At 36.6% G+C, this 18,038-nt stretch overlaps 4 protein-coding genes and 1 long non-coding RNA gene across 5 annotated transcripts; 2 read left to right on the top strand and 3 right to left on the bottom strand.

Moving 5' to 3' along the window:
• Positions 1-350: 350 nt before the first annotated feature.
• On the bottom strand, positions 351-1,891 carry LOC103839349 (mitotic spindle checkpoint protein MAD2). The gene is made up of 6 exons (XM_009115854.3): positions 1,557-1,891; positions 1,343-1,473; positions 1,135-1,255; positions 947-1,050; positions 739-860; positions 351-650 (listed from the first exon to the last, which is right to left on the bottom strand). The coding sequence occupies exons 1-6, from the start codon at positions 1,835-1,837 to the stop codon at positions 591-593; spliced, it is 819 nt and encodes a 272-aa protein (XP_009114102.2). The 5' UTR covers positions 1,838-1,891; the 3' UTR covers positions 351-590.
• A 568-nt stretch (positions 1,892-2,459) lies between these two features.
• On the top strand, positions 2,460-3,739 carry LOC103839350 (50S ribosomal protein L15, chloroplastic). The gene is made up of 3 exons (XM_009115855.3): positions 2,460-2,965; positions 3,093-3,244; positions 3,332-3,739. Exons 1-3 carry the CDS (start codon positions 2,509-2,511, stop codon positions 3,563-3,565), a joined length of 843 nt encoding a protein of 280 aa, XP_009114103.1. The 5' UTR covers positions 2,460-2,508; the 3' UTR covers positions 3,566-3,739.
• On the bottom strand, positions 3,414-7,459 carry LOC117128321. Its single transcript, XM_033280505.1, has 2 exons — positions 5,664-7,459; positions 3,414-3,787 (listed from the first exon to the last, which is right to left on the bottom strand). The coding sequence occupies exons 1-2, from the start codon at positions 7,367-7,369 to the stop codon at positions 3,778-3,780; spliced, it is 1,716 nt and encodes a 571-aa protein (XP_033136396.1). The 5' UTR covers positions 7,370-7,459; the 3' UTR covers positions 3,414-3,777.
• A 6,303-nt stretch (positions 7,460-13,762) lies between these two features.
• On the bottom strand, positions 13,763-14,658 carry LOC117128363. The gene is made up of 2 exons (XR_004451668.1): positions 14,480-14,658; positions 13,763-14,443 (listed from the first exon to the last, which is right to left on the bottom strand). It is a non-coding gene; the product is annotated as an uncharacterized LOC117128363 (long non-coding RNA).
• Positions 14,586-17,649, top strand: LOC103839351 (protein NIM1-INTERACTING 2). The gene is made up of 2 exons (XM_033280576.1): positions 14,586-15,200; positions 16,570-17,649. Exons 1-2 carry the CDS (start codon positions 14,839-14,841, stop codon positions 16,646-16,648), a joined length of 441 nt encoding a protein of 146 aa, XP_033136467.1. The 5' UTR covers positions 14,586-14,838; the 3' UTR covers positions 16,649-17,649.
• The last annotated feature ends 389 nt before the right edge of the window (positions 17,650-18,038 follow it).

The raw sequence follows: 18,038 nt of genomic DNA, 5'->3' as shown, positions 1-18,038 counted from the left end.
TGTTCATGCAGCCCAGTAAACAAGGTAAATACTAAGCTATGCTGAGTTAACAGGATTGTTTGTATAATTTTCATCCTCTAATCTTTGTATGAGACTTTTTTCCAATTGCTTTTTTTCTTTAAGCGAAGATGAGCAAAAAGTAAAAACATGTTTGTTTCAGACAAGACTCGTTCTGATTGATTTCTATTAACACTCCATCTCCAACATCATGGGAGATAAATAGTATGGTTCGGAACATAGACAATACTGGTGATCTTCAACCTGGTGTCTTTTTTTTTGTAATTTTCAACCTGGTGTCTTGTACCAAGGGATGAGATGAGGGAACAACCACTAACGAAAAGCTAGAAGAATTATTCAAGGATATGTTTTGTTTCTTTTGTAAACATAATGTTTAATGCAAGAAGGGACAGAGACAATGAGAAAGCTGATAACTATTCAACAACAAAGGTTTATTATTCTCGAAACAATCCGGAAAGAAGAAAAACAGGAAACAACATAGGTGAATAAAGGATTCACTTTGACATTCAAGAACATGAGAAAAGGAAAACGCTGGCTGAGCAGAGCAGAGCAGAGCAAGAGACTTGGTGCTACTACTCTTCTTCATCCCATTCGTCGTTCTTGTATGAGACGAGGGTGTCCACTTTGTGAATCTGCAAAGAAGCAGAACAAAAACCAATGCGGTGGTTAGTAAACATTTCAAAGTGAACGTAGTCAGGTTTCCTACTTCTTGTTCTTTACCTTGGTATCAAAAGCGTGTAGCTTAACCATCTGTGGATTAGCAATCAACTTCGGATCGCTTTCGACCCATGTGAATGGAACAGCTACATCCGTGTCCGTATACGCCAATACATCAAACACACCTAGACATACACAATCACAATGAGAAAATCAAATAGACACACACAAATGATCACTTTGGTTTCTAAGAGTGTGGTGGTTCACTTACAAGGTTCATCAAGACAAGGCAAGTAAGTAATGCTGGAAGCAACCTGTCTCATGATAGCTTGAATCTCCCTCATTATCTCCTTATCACTCTTCTCCCTCGACACACTGAAAAAAACCAAAAAATAAATCAATATTCATATTCCGAAAACAAAACTTCAAAAACAGTATCAACAAAAAAAAAGAACTAACCCTTTCTCAACAACTTCAGAATCAGTCTCAATACGGAAGTTCCACCTCTCCAAGACTTCACCAGTAGCTTTACTCATTATCACCAACACCACTCTCTGCAACTTCCCAGCTTCAAGCCACTCTTTATAACATCACAAAACAGAATCAGCCTCTATTAACCTCTCTCAATACTCAAACACAAGAAAGAAAGAATCTTTATTTTATTTACCGGAGATCTGAGAAGTGAGATTGGACAAGAATGATTTGACGGATTCGTCTTGCGTAAGCAACATGGGAAGACCATACTTCTTCACTTTCGCAAAGCTTTCCTCTGGGTATACTGCTCTATTGTACAGTATACTATACACAAAATCGATTCAATTTCATTTTTTAACTTCGGATAAAAATCCCCAAAATTGAAATCGATTGATACTCTCTCTCACCTGTTGGCAGCGTAACAGAAGAACTCGCTGACGATGGCGGCAGATCCGTGCAGTGTGATGATGTCTTTAGCAGCTGCTGTTTTGGAAGCCATTGATGCGATTCGGAAAACGATTTTGTGATTTGAAAGCAAATGAAATTGGGAAGCGTCGCTTAGGGTTTTTGATTCAAAAGAATGTAACGCGAAAAAAGAAGATATAAAAGGAGCGTAACGGCTAGTCTTATGTGGAAATGCACTTACAACGGCTACTTGCTTAATTGTACTACTTAATGTTATATTCATTCATTGCAATATAATTGGGAACTAGCAATGATATATTTCTAGTTATTATTAACAAACAAAAGATGGGAGAAAATATTTATCAAGTAGCCAACGAAATCAATCTTGATATTCAATCAGATACTGTTTCTGTCAAATCATAGTAGGATTTTGCAGAAATATGTTTTGTTTTGGTTTAGTTTAGTTGAAAACACCTATTTTTACAAATTATTAAACTGTGACTTTCAAGTTGACAAAAAAAAAATTAACTGTAACTCTTAACGTTTATTGTTTTTTTACTTAATTAATCCTTTAATTGATGTACTGATGTTGTTAAATGTTTACTAATACAAAGAATTTTCCAAACTAAAACTATATAAGGTGTTGTATGTATAAACATAGAAATCTTTTATAAACAAATTACTTGTTATGTAAGAAAGCTGATTACTTGTTAATATGTTTTATGTTCTCTACATGGCTGAGGTCTGAGGGAATGAAGTGGGTTGAAGATCCAGTTCTTGGTTTAAATCACTTGTAGTTTCAATAAAACATCAAATGGGCCAAATTGTATGAAAAGCCCAGTAAACAATTGTGTCCAGCTTTAAACGTTGCCGTATCATTTTAGTTTCTCACAAGAGTGATCTCTATCTATCGTCATCCTTATCCTTGAAGCTTTTCATATCCTTGTGCCCTCCATGGCTGTTCCTCTCTCTATCTCATCAAACTCTCTCCTCTCCCGCCAATGTCACCGTCTCTCCTTCCCTTCCTCTTCATTCAAGGGCAATGTAAGCGTCTTAGGAGCAAACCCATCTCAGATCCTCTCCCTAAAACTCCACTACAATCGTAGAATTGGAAAGCAACAGAAAATCGCGAGACCTCTCGTTGTCCTGAACCAAACCGCAGCTGCTACCTCTTCTTCGCCGGGAGCAGTAAGTTCAGAGAGATTCCGGCTCGATAACCTCGGACCCCAGCCTGGTTCGAGAAAGAGGGCGAAGAGAAAGGGTAGAGGTATCTCCGCGGGACAAGGAGCGAGCTGTGGGTTCGGGATGAGAGGGCAGAAGTCACGGTCTGGTCCTGGCATCATGAGAGGTTTCGAAGGAGGACAAACCGCTCTTTATCGCCGTCTTCCCAAACTTAGAGGAATCGCCGGAGGTAAAAGTTTTTCCCTTTGTTTGATATGTCAAAGTATCGAACTTTTGTGTAGACTAAGTGTTCGATGAAATGTCTCAACTTCTTGTTTCCTGATGTAATAGTTGCGTTGCTGTGTTGCTTTGAACAGGTATGCGTGCAGGATTACCTAAGTACGTACCAGTGAATCTCAAAGACATTGAAACAGCTGGGTTTGAAGATGGAGATGAAGTGTCACTAGAGACACTGAAGCAAAAGGGTTTGATCAATCCTTCAGGGAGGGAAAGGAAACTCCCTCTTAAGGTTTGTGCCTTAACTGCTTTGCTCCTGTGTCGATCCTCATTTTTTTTCTTTCTTTTTTAAAACGTTTTGGTTGGTCTTGGGTTTCAGATTCTAGGTACTGGGGAACTTAACGTCAAGCTCAATTTCAAAGCTCGTGCGTTCTCAACATCAGCAAAGGAGAAGCTTGAAGCTTCAGGTTGTACACTCACTGTGTTGCCCGGAAGAAAGAAATGGGTGAAGCCATCTGTTGCTAAGAACCAAGCACGAGCAGATGAATACTTTGCTAAGAAGAGAGCTGCTGCAGCTGAAGCAGCTGCTTCAGAACCTGCAGCGTCTGCTTAAACTTCTTCATTTTCAAGCTCTTCAATGTTGTAAAGCTACAGAGATAATTTAGCTTTGTCTATGAGAAGCGTTCCTTAATCTACATTTCCTTTTTTCTCTTATGTATGTTGACAGTTTGTTGTTTACATTATTTTTCAATCTCCAACAAAATGTTAAGAATAGGTTACTATTTCATGAGTTTCCCCTTGCAAGAGAGCCATCAAGATTCATCATCAATGAAAGCTCTTCTTCTTCGGATACCACGTCTTTGAGTTCCAGGCTCTTGTTCCTCAGAAGACTGATTGTTCTCCTCATCTCCAGAGGATGTTCTTGTATCACCTTCATAGCTCTCTCCCCATAGCCTTGAAAGATCTTCTTCTCACACCTGCCTGTGACCTAACTCTAGATGTACCTAACCAGCCTTGAGCCACTAGACTCTGGTCTAAACACGCGGATGAGGAAGAACACTGTAAGCCAACCACCATCATCAAACGACAGACCTCCCTCTTCATTGCTTCTTCTCCTCCAAAAGAAGATTGGATTGTGCTAAGCAAATCTCCTAAATCTCTCTGCCTTTCTAGCCTCCTCCAGCTTCTCTGTCTCTCGGGATCAGCTTCTGATGGCGCCTTACTCCTGGATGTTGGAGCCTTGCGTGCTTGCTTTCTTAAGCATATGTTCCACTGAAATCACAAGTTTCAGAAGAACAGCTTCTGTGCTTTGCGTTCATGAAACTGATAAAGTATTGATATCTCTAACTCCTCAATCAAACCAGAATGCAAGATAGAACAATGAATACAAGATAGCTTTGCAGATTCCGATCACAATCACCTTCTCATGGCGAAGATGATTGATCACGACGATCTCATGGCGACCGTGACGAGACTCATAGCGTCTACAACATCAATATACAAAGCATGCCGAACAATTGAAGAAGAAGAACTCTATTTATATCTCAGCCTTGACGTGAATCTTCTTCAACCGCAAACCTTCCAAGACCATTAGAGTCTCTCATCTCCTTCTTTCTTGTCCACGTCAGAAGCTCACCTTGCCACGTCAGTCCCAATATAATAGATGTCTATCAATACTTCCCCCTTTGAAAACAAGCTTGCCCTCAAGCTTGTAGGAAAATAAGCATGTATGCACTCATCAACCAACGTATATCTCCACTGAGATGAAGCATGACAGGTATATATGCCTTACACGATCCAGCATCTCTCTCTCTACCCTTTTGCCACTCCCCTTACTTCTCCAGCGATGCCAAACAAAGCAAGAGCTACTCCAAGGACTAAGCATAACATGTAATGGTAGAACTTGCACTTGCTTTAGTCTGGCTTTGTATCTGAACATCCATGTTTTGGAACACTTCTTCCACTTATGCCTTTGTTGTACGCGAACTTGTTGTAACTGCCTCTTGATGTGTATCCATAAATTGCATCTTTCATTATTCAACTGATGCTTCACAACTTGTAAGAGATAATGTGCAATCAATACTTCCTTTTCCCACAGTTGTCTAACGTCTTCCTCGAAAAGACCAGTCTTGCTTGTCATTGCAAACCACCAAATCAGCACATCAACTGAGAACAAGCCAGCAAGTATTCTCTTGTATACTCCCATCCTTGAAATTAAGCTTGACCACAAGCTTGTGCTGAGAAAAATGATGGACTCATTCCCCTGAAAAGATCCCCATTGCTGCAACTCTAAACACCACCACTGCCAAATAATTTCACTCAAGTCTAGAGAAAAGAGAAGTGAGTTAATGGCTTTCTTCAGCAAAAGATTGTCTTTGACTCTATGAATCTGATCATCCCAGTCTGAAACAGCACTGCTATGTAAACCTGCCGCACAGGCTACGGTCTTGTACCTCCCACGGGGCCATGTAGAAGAGTACTCTTTCTTCATGAATCTTCTCACACATTTGCTCAAAATCCACCACAACTGATACTCCAACGATCCCCATAAACCACAATTTGTACCGAACCGATTCTGTATGTGAGTTAAAATCGTTTTCAAACCCATAGAGGACATGATGAGCTGCTGCCTACTGTAACATGTCCGCTTCTCTGGATAGTCTGTTGATACCACGTTTTTATCAGCTAATTTCCCGAGTCGCAGAGACCACAGTGTAGAACTGGTAGGTATCATATCTTGCACAAGCTGAGAAGTTACCACTCGAAACGTCATAGCTTCCGACATGTTCATCAAATTCTCTGGCTTAGATCTCCATTTATGCCATATGTGGGACTTGATATCACCCAGAATAAGTCTTTTCATGCTTTGGGAATCATGTCTCGTGTTCCCTTGTAACCACCTTATCACCACTGCCACACTCTCTTCTAAAATTATGTAAGGACTGATGGATGTCACATTGGAACACTCCACTACTTCCAGCTGTTCACTATGATTCCAAAACTGCTGCAGCATTCTAGACTTGTATTTAAACTTCCGTGTTATATAGAACTTCCTCTGGTGGTGCTCACTTGTTATACTTCTAACTTGAGTAACACTTTGCTGAACACAGTAAACTTCAGATGAAACCAGATTGGTACACGAGCTTGGCTGCAACACAGAAAATATTCTACCATCATAGTACTCAAAACTTTCACTCATGATTGCAGGTTTCAAAACCGTAGTCCAGTTGTAAGGCAACTCTGCAGCTTTTGGAAAAGATATCTCCTTGGTTTCTTCTGTACTTGGCGGCTGCCTCTCCTGCACAACTCTTGGCTTAAGAACAGAAAACTTGCATGACATCAATGAATCATGCTGTGTCCCTTTCACCAAAGAACAACTTGGAACTTTCACCAAAGACGAATCAGCCTTCTCCACACCAGCAGTGATTGATATCTCACTCTCTACAACAGTCTTTTGTTCCATGTTCTCAGTTGAGTCTTTCTTATCCTTTACTTCTGTCTTTTGATCAGCCGTAGGAAATAAGCTTGACTTGAACATCATTTCTGGGGAAGAGCAACTAGGGATATGACAAACAATAGTTTCTTCTACACATGGCGATGCTGTTTTCGTCCCCACTTCTGCCTCAAGAACATCTTCATTGCTAGAAGGTGATTCTTCTTTCAAATTCACTTCCACAGTTACTGTCTTCTTCAACAATTCTCTTTCAGGAACAAGCTCGGAAACTAACTCTTTCTGGTTCACTGCTGCTGAAAAACAACTCGGAGCAGGACCAAATTGAGCCAACAAATTGCACTTGAAGTCACTCCAATCCTTGAATTTCGTTCTGCGCCTCACCCAATAGAACCATCGACGAGCAGCTCCTTCCAAATACAGAAAAATGAGGTCTAGTTTTGCATCATCTTCATAATGACGAAAGAACCGATCAGCTTTCACAATCCAACTTTCTGGATTTGCTCCATCAAACATAGGCAAGTCCTCAAACACAGGCATCTCAGCATTTTTGATAATATGATCACTACTTTCAACATTCAACACACCAGCTCGATAACCTAATTGAGAATCCTTCCGGTTCTGTTCCAGATTCTGAAGCGATACCTGAGAATGAAATGTCACAGATGTCGGAGCTTCGTTCTTTCGCAGGTCACCATCTATCACTCCTGAGGCCAATTTCTCCTTCCCTGATATCATACTCCGATTATCATTCATGGCAGATCTCCTCGATGCAAGGAATTTTTGGAGTCCACCAGTCAAATATTCCATCAACACAGCACTGTCACTCTCGAACGACGATCGCGACTCCAGTTTGTTAACCGCCGGAACATCCATAGATTTCATCGTCTGTTGATCGAACGACGACGACCGCGAGTCTCTATTAATCGCCGGAAAATCCATAGATTTCGTCTTTGCCACCTTCATCGCATCGAACTCCAGATTCCAACCTCTCTGAAAAGCTGTTGTATCACGTCGAATGGATCCGTAACTTCCATAACCTTCGCAACCTCTGTAACTTCCGTCAAACTCAGTAGCGCCTCCAACGAATCCAGCAACAGATCCATTGCGTCTCTCGATTCTCGCCGCCGATTCACCGGACTTCATCGTCACCGCGTTAGATTCGATCTCAGTTTCACCGCACCAATGATAAAGTATTGATATCTCTAACTCCTCAATCAAACCAGAATGCAAGATAGAACAATGAATACAAGATAGCTTTGCAGATTCCGATCACAATCACCTTCTCATGGCGAAGATGATTGATCACGACGATCTCATGGCGACCGTGCCGAGACTCATAGCGTCTACAACATCAATATACAAAGCATGCCGAACAATTGAAGAAGAAGAACTCTATTTATATCTCAGCCTTGACGTGAATCTTCTTCAACCGCAAACCTTCCAAGACCATTAGAGTCTCTCATCTCCTTCTTTCTTGTCCACGTCAGAAGCTCACCTTGCCACGTCAGTCCCAATATAATAGAAGTATATCAGAAACATCTAGCGGTTTCAACAACTACCCCATTCTTTTATATGTCCACGGCATAACGGGCAAGTAAGCTTTGGTTTAGTCTTTTCCTTGTCTGCCTCTGTTTCTAGAGTCTGAAGCTACACCTTCTGCCTCAGTTGGTGGTAAATTAGTTTCCTCAGGTAAAGATAAAGATGGTGTTTCTTTAGAAGCTTAGCTCGCTGGACACTGTCCATTAGCTGCTTCACTCTTTCCTATGTTTAATAGTGTAGAATCTTAAACCAAAAAATGTTTTTATGTGCATCATTTTGGTCTAGTAGTAGTTATGTTTAAACATAATTCAGACATGTTTAGTTAAATTTATGTAGGAAATAAAATATTGCACTTTTTGCAATATATATATATATAGTTAAAACACAAATTCATAAAGTCTTATTGTAAACATATGATCCCATCTATCCGAAGCTGCTACTGATAAACACTCTGCCACAAGGCTGGAGATGTCAATGTCTAGTCTTAGCATATGTGGAAGAGGGAATTTAGCAATCGATGATCAAAAAGTATAGGTTTCAGTCTGAAACTTATTGCAATACAAAAAAAGATGGTCCTACAAGGCCCAAAGAATAGCTGATCTGGCCCATAACCATGGAAAAGAGATTCGGCTCGTCGGCTTACGGACCGTTTCGTCGGCTCGACTCAAGACTGGTTTTAGCCGATCAAATGAGCGACTGAAAGCAGTCGACCTGACGGCTTAATACAGCGGCCCGACCACTCGGCCCAACGAGTTAAAAGCTCATCGAAGAAGGGCGAATTAGGTTACCCAAGGACGACTGGTCGACTATATAAGAACAGGTAAAGACAACCTAAAGGGAATCCAAAATTGACCACACACATTTTTGGCGGCTAGAACTAGGATTTCATTTCTCTTTCTTGCTGACATGTATTTTCCGGCGAACTAGTTTTCGCCGACTTGCTTTCTACCGCACATTTCCGTATTCGTAAACTGGCTAAGCGTCCTTTGATCTAACAAAACATCGTTGTTTCGACCCACCGATGAGTTCTCGTCTTTCTTACTAGTTTCTAACCAAACTCGGTTCAAACATCCAACATCATTATTAGATACACTCTTAATATATTAAAAATGAGGTGTGCAGGTTGAATAAAGCAGTCTATGGCTTGAAGCAAGCACCAAGATGTTGGTTCTCAAAGCTCACAGATGCACTCAAAGAGTATGGTTTCAAACACTCGTATGTTGATTACTCGCTATTTACATATTCAAAGAAGGGGGTAGAACTAAGAGTGCTTATCTACGTGGACGATTTGCTTGTATGTGGTAATGATATGAAGTTTGTGAACAAGTTTAAGGAGTATTTAAGTAAATGTTTTCACATGAAGGACTTAGGGAAGCTGAAGTATATATTTTCTTCGTATTGAATGGGACGTGGTGAAGAAGGGTTCATGCTGTCTCAGAGAAAATATGCTCTAGATTTGATTGCAGATGTTGGCCTATTAGGTTGTAAACCAGCGGCCACACCTATGGAGCAGCACCACAAGTTGGGGTTGGACAAAAGTCCATTCATTCGAGATGCTGAGCAGTAGAGCTGTAAACTGGGTTAGCCCACGTCCATTAGCCTATATCCATTTGTCCATTTATTGTTTGTGGACAAAGAGTGACAATGTCCATTAGGAACCATGTCCATTAAGGGCCAGACCCACTAACACCCATATTTACATGGGCTGTCATGGAGTCCATAATGGACCATATAAGAAAAATTTAAATTTTAATCTATAATAAAGCTTACAAATACAAACTAGGTTTTGATAGGAAAAATTCGATTTTGCGGTTTTGACAGGAAAACTCGATTTTCCGGTTTTGACGGGAAAACTCGATTTTCCGGTTTTGGCGGGAAAACTCGATTTTCCGGTTTTGGCGGAAAAACTCGATTTTCTTGTTTTGGCGGGAAAACTCGATTTTTCGGTTTTGGTGGGAAAACTCGATTTTGTGGTTTTGCCAGAAAAAACACGATTTTACGGTTTTGTTAGGAAAACTCGATTTTACGGTTTTTGCGGGAAAACTCGATTTTCCAATTTTGACAGGAAATCTTGATTTTCCGGTTTTGGTAGAAAAAATCGATTTGTGGTTTTGGCAGGAAAACTCAATTTGTGGTTTTGGCAGGAAAACTCGATTTTCCGGTTTTGGCGGGTAAACTCGATTTTGTGGTTTTGGCGGGAAAACTCGATTTTACGATTGGCGGGAAAACTTGATTTTACGGTTTTGGCGAGAAAACTCGATTTTTCAACTCGATTTTCGTGAAAAGATCAAAAGAGAAGAAATGATTTTTTTTCAATTTTCCCCAAAAATTGAAAACCCTAGAAATTTTTCTTTATTGGGCCGCCCATGTACAGAAGATTGGTGGGTCGCTTGATATATTTGTCTATTACGCGGCCAGACTTTGCGTACTCAGTACATATATTGTCACAGTTCATGAAAGCTCCAAGAGAAATGCAATGGGAAGCTGCATTGAGGGTTGTTAAGTATCTGAAAGGAACAGTTGGACAGGGGATTATGTTGAGTTCAAAGGCTGATCTGAGTTTATCAGTGTATTGTGACGCAGACTGGTCGGCGTGTCCGATCACAAGAAGGTCGTTAAGTGCTTATGTTACTCTGGTTGGAGATTCACCTGTCTCATGGAAAACAAAGAAACAAAGTCTTGTATCCCATTCGTCTGCAGAAGCTGAATATAGGTCCAAGGCTCAGGCAACAAGAGAAGTTAAATGGCTTCGGCGGTTGTTGAATGATTTGGGAGCTCGACAGCTCAGACCATCAAAGATGTATTGTGACAGTAAGTCGGTAATCTATATTGCAGCTAATTCTGTGTTTCATGAGAGAACTAAACATATAGAGTCAGATTGTCACCAAGTACGTGATGCAATACAAGATAGGACGTTGGAGACAGTTCATGTGCGCACAACAGAACAGGTAGCCGATGTGTTGACCAATGCCCTTGGAAGAGTTCAGTTCGAGACATTGTTGTTCAAGTTGGGAGTAAGAAATTTTCATGTTCCCAACTTGAGGGGGAGTATTGGAGGATAAGGACTAATGTATTTAGATATACTTGAATTGGTTAGAGATGATGATGTAATTAGGATATACTCTAAAGATCCTAAAGTCGGTTAACATTGTAACATATATATACTCTTGGTGAGTGGTGAATAAACACAAGTTTTCCGTTTATTTACTTGCATATTTACAAGTTTCACCAAGGTTTTTTTTTTTTTTTACTATTTAGGGTTACAATATATTATCCTCTCTCATAAATAGTTACATGACTTACAAGCTGTGTAATCCGGGCCGTGCGCGAACTGAAGTAATTAATTAAATTATTTATTTTACATTGTAATAAAAGATTTGTGTATAGTTTTTTCAAATGATTACACTCAGAGATATTCGTTCGGATTAAGATGATCTATTCATATTTCAAATTTTTAGAGTTAAATATTTAAATATGATTAAGATATTTACAAATTTCGATTTGAATTTGGTTTGGATCATTGCAGGTTCAGTTCAGGTTCGAGTTCATATACATATTTTAATTATGTTATGTTTTAAAAAAAATCCAAATATACTTAATCCTCAAAATTCGAAAATAAAAATAATATAAAAGATAAAAATTTGAATAATGTAAGACTGAATCCTTAAATTTACATAAAAATAGTTTAATTTAAATATTTAGATGGAGAAAAATAATAATATATTTTTAATATTTTGAACATATTTTGTTATTCTAGATATTTTCATATTAATGAATATCTAATAGATATAAAACTTTAAAATAATTAATATATTTAAGTATATAATTGTGTTTTAGATATTTTTGGTATCCAAAATATTTTCATATTATTGAGTATCTAATAGATATAAAATTTAAAATAAATAATATATTTAAATATATAATAGTGTTATCTATGAGTTTCCTGACCATGTACAAACGCAATGAAGGACTTCTTGAGTCTGTTGACGTTAGCACCAGTTTCATTACTACTTCTGAAGCCTTTTACTGTTGTTTGATATGATCAACATGCCTATTTAGAGTTGCACATGATGAGATTTCTTATTATGTCATGGAGTATCATAAAACGCAGGTTATAGTCTCACTTCATGAGCCATTTTGGAGTTTTGAAAACTGAAGATTCATGTGGGTATTGATAGGAACAGACCCCAATTGGGTCGGTAGAAGTTTGAGCTACTTTCAGCAGTGGAAGCAGTCGTGTGGCTGGATGCATGGTGGTCTTTTGTTTATGTTTTGTATATTGAAGCTTGTTTATGATTTGTATATTGAAGCTCTGCAATATAAACAACTTTACTCTGCTGTTACTATTCCTTTGGGTTTCAGTTTACAAGCAAAAGGCATGTCTTAAAAAAGTTATTTTGTTTTTCTTATTTTCATCAAAGTAAATACAAATTATTTTTAATGTTAAATATTTGTGCTAAAATATAATTATATAATAATATGGTATTACTATTTTTCTTGCTTTTATTTTAATATTTAAATAAAACATAAAATATTATATTTTAAACTTTAGATTAATGAATTTGTATTTATGTTTCAATAAATTTGGTTTCTAATCATATACACTAAAATTTTCTATAAAAGATAAATATTTTTTTTTATCATTCTATAAAAGGTAAATATAATTATGGGTTTTTGGTATAAAACCAAATAAACCGAAAACCGATTATATAAACCAAACTCAATCAAGTTAGATATGATTCCAATATAGCTGGTAATTTTTATAAACTGAAAAACTGAAAAACCCGAAATCTAGATTGAACAAGTCTAATTTTCATACACGTTCATCCCGCGCACGGCGCGATTACAATGTAAAATAAATAATTTTTTGAGTGGTGGTTTGCTTAAAAAGTTTGTTGTTGTTTTTGGCATTCCAAGTAGCTGAAAAGTGGCAACTTGGATGTTTGGAAGACCAATTAAAAAGTTTGTTGTTTGGTTTGTTTTGTGTCTTATTGTTCATATATAATAGGTTCTCAACAATTGGTTTAGAGAACAATATTATTCTGTCGTTTAGATCAGTATTTGACTTGGTTTATTTCCAATCACTGCGTTTTCTTTTCTTCTGCTCAATTAAGGAATTGGTTTATACTTAGGTTGGAGTACTGAAAACTGGATATTCAATGATTTTAACTACCAAAATATTGTACATTAAACATTTGTTAAAAAGAAACTAAATGAACAAAATAACAAATATTTATATTATAACTAAAATTTAATTAACGTTTTAATAATTTTGTTCATTATTCTACATATAATCTCAATAACAAAATAAAATAAACTTTAATTTTGTTTTCTAATTTTTAAACTTATAATTAGATCCTATATATTTATATATATAAAAAATAAAATAAATATTTTCTAAAATTCAGGACATAGCCCGGGTAACCCCTAGTTGTATATAAATATAAGTCTCGAGTTATAAAAATTCGTAAATTTTTTTTTGTCATGTTAAGTATCTCCAAAAGAAACTCTATAACTTCAAATATATAATTTTTTGCTCTCCAAAAAGGAACTTCAAAACTTCAAATTTAGAGTTTTAAGAATTCATATTTGAAGTCACTACTTAAAACTTTAAATTTGAAGTTTCATCTTTTTATTTGCATCTTGGTCCTTATAATTAATTATACATCACATTTATGATTCTTAAGTATTTTCTCATTCATAATTTTAATATTTAAAACTTTTGTATATTTTAAATATTTCAAATTTATTTTTATAAATTAAAATTTTACACACAAATGTTTTTTAAAAAATCAAAATAAGATTTATAATATTTTAAAAGTAGACTTAGACAATAAGAATATTACAAAAGAAACTTAATAATTTTTTTAAGAAGATATATACATGAAGACATAATTATTACACAAATTTAAATATTACAACAACACTAATAGTCTAGTAATTGTTTTCCGAAACTTCTAAAGTATTGTGTAAACAAATTTTGTATAACTGAAAATGGAGAATTAATAAAATAATTTTATGTGATAATGTGGTATTTCTCTTGTAGTTTAATATTTAATTGCATATTTTTATTTATAATTTTATATTTTAGTGTAAGATTTTATTAATTAATATTACTATAATATTTTTATATATGTGCTAGTTATTTACATATTTTTTATAGACCTATATTAATTATGACAAATATAAATAGCATAGTGTAAATTACAAATAATTTTAAAGTTTTGTTTTTGGAAAAAAAATACCTTGAAACTTCAAATATAGAGTTTTACAAACTTTATAATAGAGAGTCATTTTGAAAATGCGCCGAATGAACCATTAACATGATTTTAAAAAATGATAATACCAACATCATCAATTAAGTTGTTTATATTATTCGGAAAACCAATGCAAATAACGCGTTTTTTGTTCTGAAATAATATTCGAATAAGACATTATGAATAAAATATTCGCAATAGTACTTTTTTCCACGTTAACCACTATCACAATTCACAAGGCCTTGGTCTTTTCTAATATATATATTTTTTTTGTAACTTTGGTCTTTTCTAATATTGTCTAGAAGTTCTTGGTCTTACTTATATAATAAAATGATACGATCTTCTATTATAAAAATAAGCCGAACCAAATGTTCCACATGACTTCCATTATTCAAAAGTCCATTTACAGGCTACGTCATGGAGCTTATGCTTCAACGTCTCAACAATGATGTCATCATTAATCCTCATTAATCCGTACCGTTCATTTTATTTTGCCGTTGACCATATCGACCGTTCAATGTTAACACCGACGGGCCTATAAGAGTATCTTCACAGTTTAGCAAAATAAATATATCAGCAAAATAAATATTTTCCGGTCTGAACTGTACGACGCCGTTGAAGTTTCTTGTGCCTAACATGAGCTCGGAGATGAAAGAGGAACGCCGCGAAGAAGATAACGGTAAAGCTTGTGGTGATGAGTACAGAGGGAAATCGTCAACAGAAGTTGTACGTACGGTGACGGAGGAAGAGGTGGATGAGTTTTTCAAGATATTACGGAGACTACAAGTGGCGACACGGACTGTGGCGAGAGTTAACGGCGGTGACGCTGAACGTGAGTTACCTTCTAAGAAGAGGAAACGGATTCAGAGTCTTGGCCTGAGGAGCTCATTAGATACTAACGAAGTTCAAGATGGAGAATCAGATGGAATAAATCGGGTCGGGCTACGGAATTTGGGTTTGGATCTTAACTGTCAACCGGAACCCGAAGCAGTTAAAATGTAATCCTTCTTCATAACTAAAATATTGTTCCAGTAATCTATTTTCAATATAACTAAAATATTTTTTTATTAGCTGGTTCTAAAAAACGTACTAAAATATTATCCAAGTTCAGATTCTGCTCTTTGATCGATTAGAAAAGTTATAGAAACTGTCACAAAAAAAAAAAAAAGTTATAGAATGAGACTTACGTCGTGTAAAAATAAAATGATTAGTCATAATGATGAATTTTTGTCGGCCAAAAATTTCATTTGAAGAACCCAATTATAATGAAGAATAAGACCCAATTATGTGAAACACCGACAATATATAATTTTTTTTCAGATAAAAAAAACACCAATCTATCTAAACTATACTAAAAACCAGATATAAAGCCCTCTGAGGGGGTCCACGTCAGCATGTAAATTCGTCCAGTAATAATGCAGCAAATCGCCATGTCATCGGCGAGTTAAGTTGGTTTAGGTTTCTGATGTTTTCGGCCTGTTTTTATCTTGGTCTTACGGCCCACAGTCTGCAGATGCTGGTCCGATCCAATGTGTTATGCGTTGTCTTCGTAACCCTAATTCGATCTTCACTCACCTTTCGACTTCCATCTCTTCCTTCGATCTTCTCTCGCCTTTCGACCTCCATCTCTTCCACCTCTATTTTCTCCAAAACCGTTTTGCCGAGTAATATCTCCATTAACTCCTCTAATCAAAACTATACTAAAATCATTCAATGGATCCTTTCTACCTTCCTCACCAATTTTCTGTTTATAAATATGTTTTCCTATCTTATGCTTCCTTTAAAGTTGATAATTTTCTCTCTAAAATTCATTGCGATGGAACCCACCGGCAAATATTCGATCTCCACCGACCGCAAGATCAGCGATAAGACCGTCGTCTCCTCCGCGTAAGTGAAACCAAACGGATCTTCGATCTCCACCGACTGCAAGATCAGCGAGAAGACCGTCGTCTCCTCCGCGTCTGTGAAACCAAACGGATATTCGATCTCCACCGACCGCAAAGGAAGCTCTGGAGATACTGCAGGTGATAAGGCTAGAAAAACCACTGAGATCCTTGAGGCAGATGAGGCAAAACGTCCTAAGAGTGGCTAATGGGTTTTCTACTTATCTGCTTATGCAGTGATTGTTTTTTTTTTCCTGCATTCCAAGTCGTTTTTTTTTATGTTTCTCTTTTGGCTTTGTGTTCTTTTCCTTTCAGACTTCTGGCTTTTTACTTTTATGTTTAAGTTTTTTAATACAATTTCGTTATATGGTTTCTTCTTATCCTTCTGAGCAATTTACATATTGTATTATGATCTTTACATATTGTATTATGATCTTTTATGTATTGTATTTACCTATGCTGCAATTTGGTGTGATGAGGACAGAGTGCTACGAGTCTTTAAGTTTGTGAATATTCATAGACATAAAGGGGGACAGCTCTATCTTCTCAGAAGGGGGACATAAAGGGGGACAGCTCTATCTTGGAGCAGAAGGTAGTAGTAGTAAAGATAAAACTCCACTTTTGATATTTTTTGTTTATGATACTTCTAAAATTTAGGAAAATTTTGATTTGATTGTTCCAATTGTCTCAAATGATGCAGTGTGCAGATGCTTGAAGAGGAGGTGAGAATCAGAAGAAACTAAACGCTCACAGGATTGATTTTGCGCTCCATCTATATGCACCACTCTCTTTGCATTATTTTTTTTCTTTGTTGTTGATGTTTTTGGATTGAAGTTTCCTTTAGTCATAAAGAATGACTCCCTCTTTTGAAACAAAGTGGAAGAAGAAATGATTTTAATCATTCTTTTTTTTTTTGCTTGAATTGCCTACGTTAATGATTTGAAACTGTGATTTACTATTACGCAATCAAAGCAAACATATTAATACCTCTCGATGTCTACTCTACAAACGTATTTTTTTGAAATCATTACAGAATACCATATTTATATCAATCTGCGTATGAAAAGGAAAGTTAATATTCTTAACAATGCTTCTTTGAACTAAATAGTGGAACTCTTGCCTAATACCCTGTTGTAAACGATTCTCTCATAAACCTACCTCTTTCTTGCCTAAACCAACAGCTCCTCTCTCCCACCTTCTCACGACTATTCTCCAGAAGCTCTGTAAGCTAAATAGAATCAATATTAACTCAACATATTAGTAAGCAGGTATCTGTATTGACATATCTGATCTGCAGCAAGTTGGTTGCAACAGTCGCTGTTCAAGACTAGAATGGATAACACACCCTCCGACCAAGCCACATCGCTTGCAGATAAACAAGTCATCTCCTGCTTCATTCTCTGCAGTGTTTAATCGGAAATAAGCCATGGCTAAATCTCAGAACTGATTCGAATTGTTCAGCGTAGAAGCTTTTATACTTTTCGTTGCTTTTAAGCTAGGCTCTACCCTTAAGGTTTATAATTGTTTGAGGCCATTTGTTGCGTTTATTATCCTTGCTCCAACACGTTATCCAACCCCTTTATTTATCAAAGATTGGATTGACAATTACATAAAGAAGAATTATAGACTAAATATAAAAAAATTCTGAGAAAGACTTGCAAAAACAGACTCCAAACCAATGTTCTAAATGTATAATTTATATTTTAGTGTTATATATTGTGTAACTCTATGATATTATCGTTTATATTTTTTATTGAGAAAAAGATTAAAATAGCACTAAATCAAGTTTTTGTTCCCAAACTAGCACTCAAGGCCAAAAGTCACAAAAATAGCACTCAAGGGGTGGGGTTTAGGGTTTAGAGTTTAGGGTTTAGGGTTTAGAGTTTAAGTTTTAGGATTTAGAGTTGAGAAGTGAGGTTTTGGGGATAAGATTTCAAATTTTTTTTAAAAAAA

Source organism: Brassica rapa, chromosome A09 (genome assembly GCF_000309985.2).
Source record: "Brassica rapa cultivar Chiifu-401-42 chromosome A09, CAAS_Brap_v3.01, whole genome shotgun sequence".
In the NCBI taxonomy this organism is placed as follows: Eukaryota; Viridiplantae; Streptophyta; class Magnoliopsida; order Brassicales; family Brassicaceae; genus Brassica; species Brassica rapa.
Note: the sequence above shows the minus strand (reverse complement) of the source record. Positions and strands in the feature narration are given on the sequence as shown.

Bases quoted from the DNA above. Each gene is read 5' to 3' on its own strand.
- LOC117128321 (XM_033280505.1), bottom strand. From the start codon at position 7,369: ATGAAGGTGGCAAAGACGAAATCTATGGATTTTCCGGCGATTAATAGA.
- LOC103839350 (XM_009115855.3), top strand. From the start codon at position 2,509: ATGGCTGTTCCTCTCTCTATCTCATCAAACTCTCTCCTCTCCCGCCAA. The intron at 2,966-3,092 runs GTAAAAGTTTTT...TGCTTTGAACAG, and splicing joins ACTTAGAGGAATCGCCGGAG to GTATGCGTGCAGGATTACCT. The intron at 3,245-3,331 runs GTTTGTGCCTTA...CTTGGGTTTCAG, and splicing joins AAAGGAAACTCCCTCTTAAG to ATTCTAGGTACTGGGGAACT.
- LOC103839351 (XM_033280576.1), top strand. From the start codon at position 14,839: ATGAGCTCGGAGATGAAAGAGGAACGCCGCGAAGAAGATAACGGTAAA. The intron at 15,201-16,569 runs GTAATCCTTCTT...TGATGAGGACAG, and splicing joins GAACCCGAAGCAGTTAAAAT to AGTGCTACGAGTCTTTAAGT.
- LOC103839349 (XM_009115854.3), bottom strand. From the start codon at position 1,837: ATGAATATAACATTAAGTAGTACAATTAAGCAAGTAGCCGTTGTAAGT. The intron at 1,474-1,556 runs GTGAGAGAGAGT...TTTTGTGTATAG, and splicing joins TTCTGTTACGCTGCCAACAG to TATACTGTACAATAGAGCAG. The intron at 1,256-1,342 runs GTAAATAAAATA...GATGTTATAAAG, and splicing joins TCTCACTTCTCAGATCTCCG to AGTGGCTTGAAGCTGGGAAG.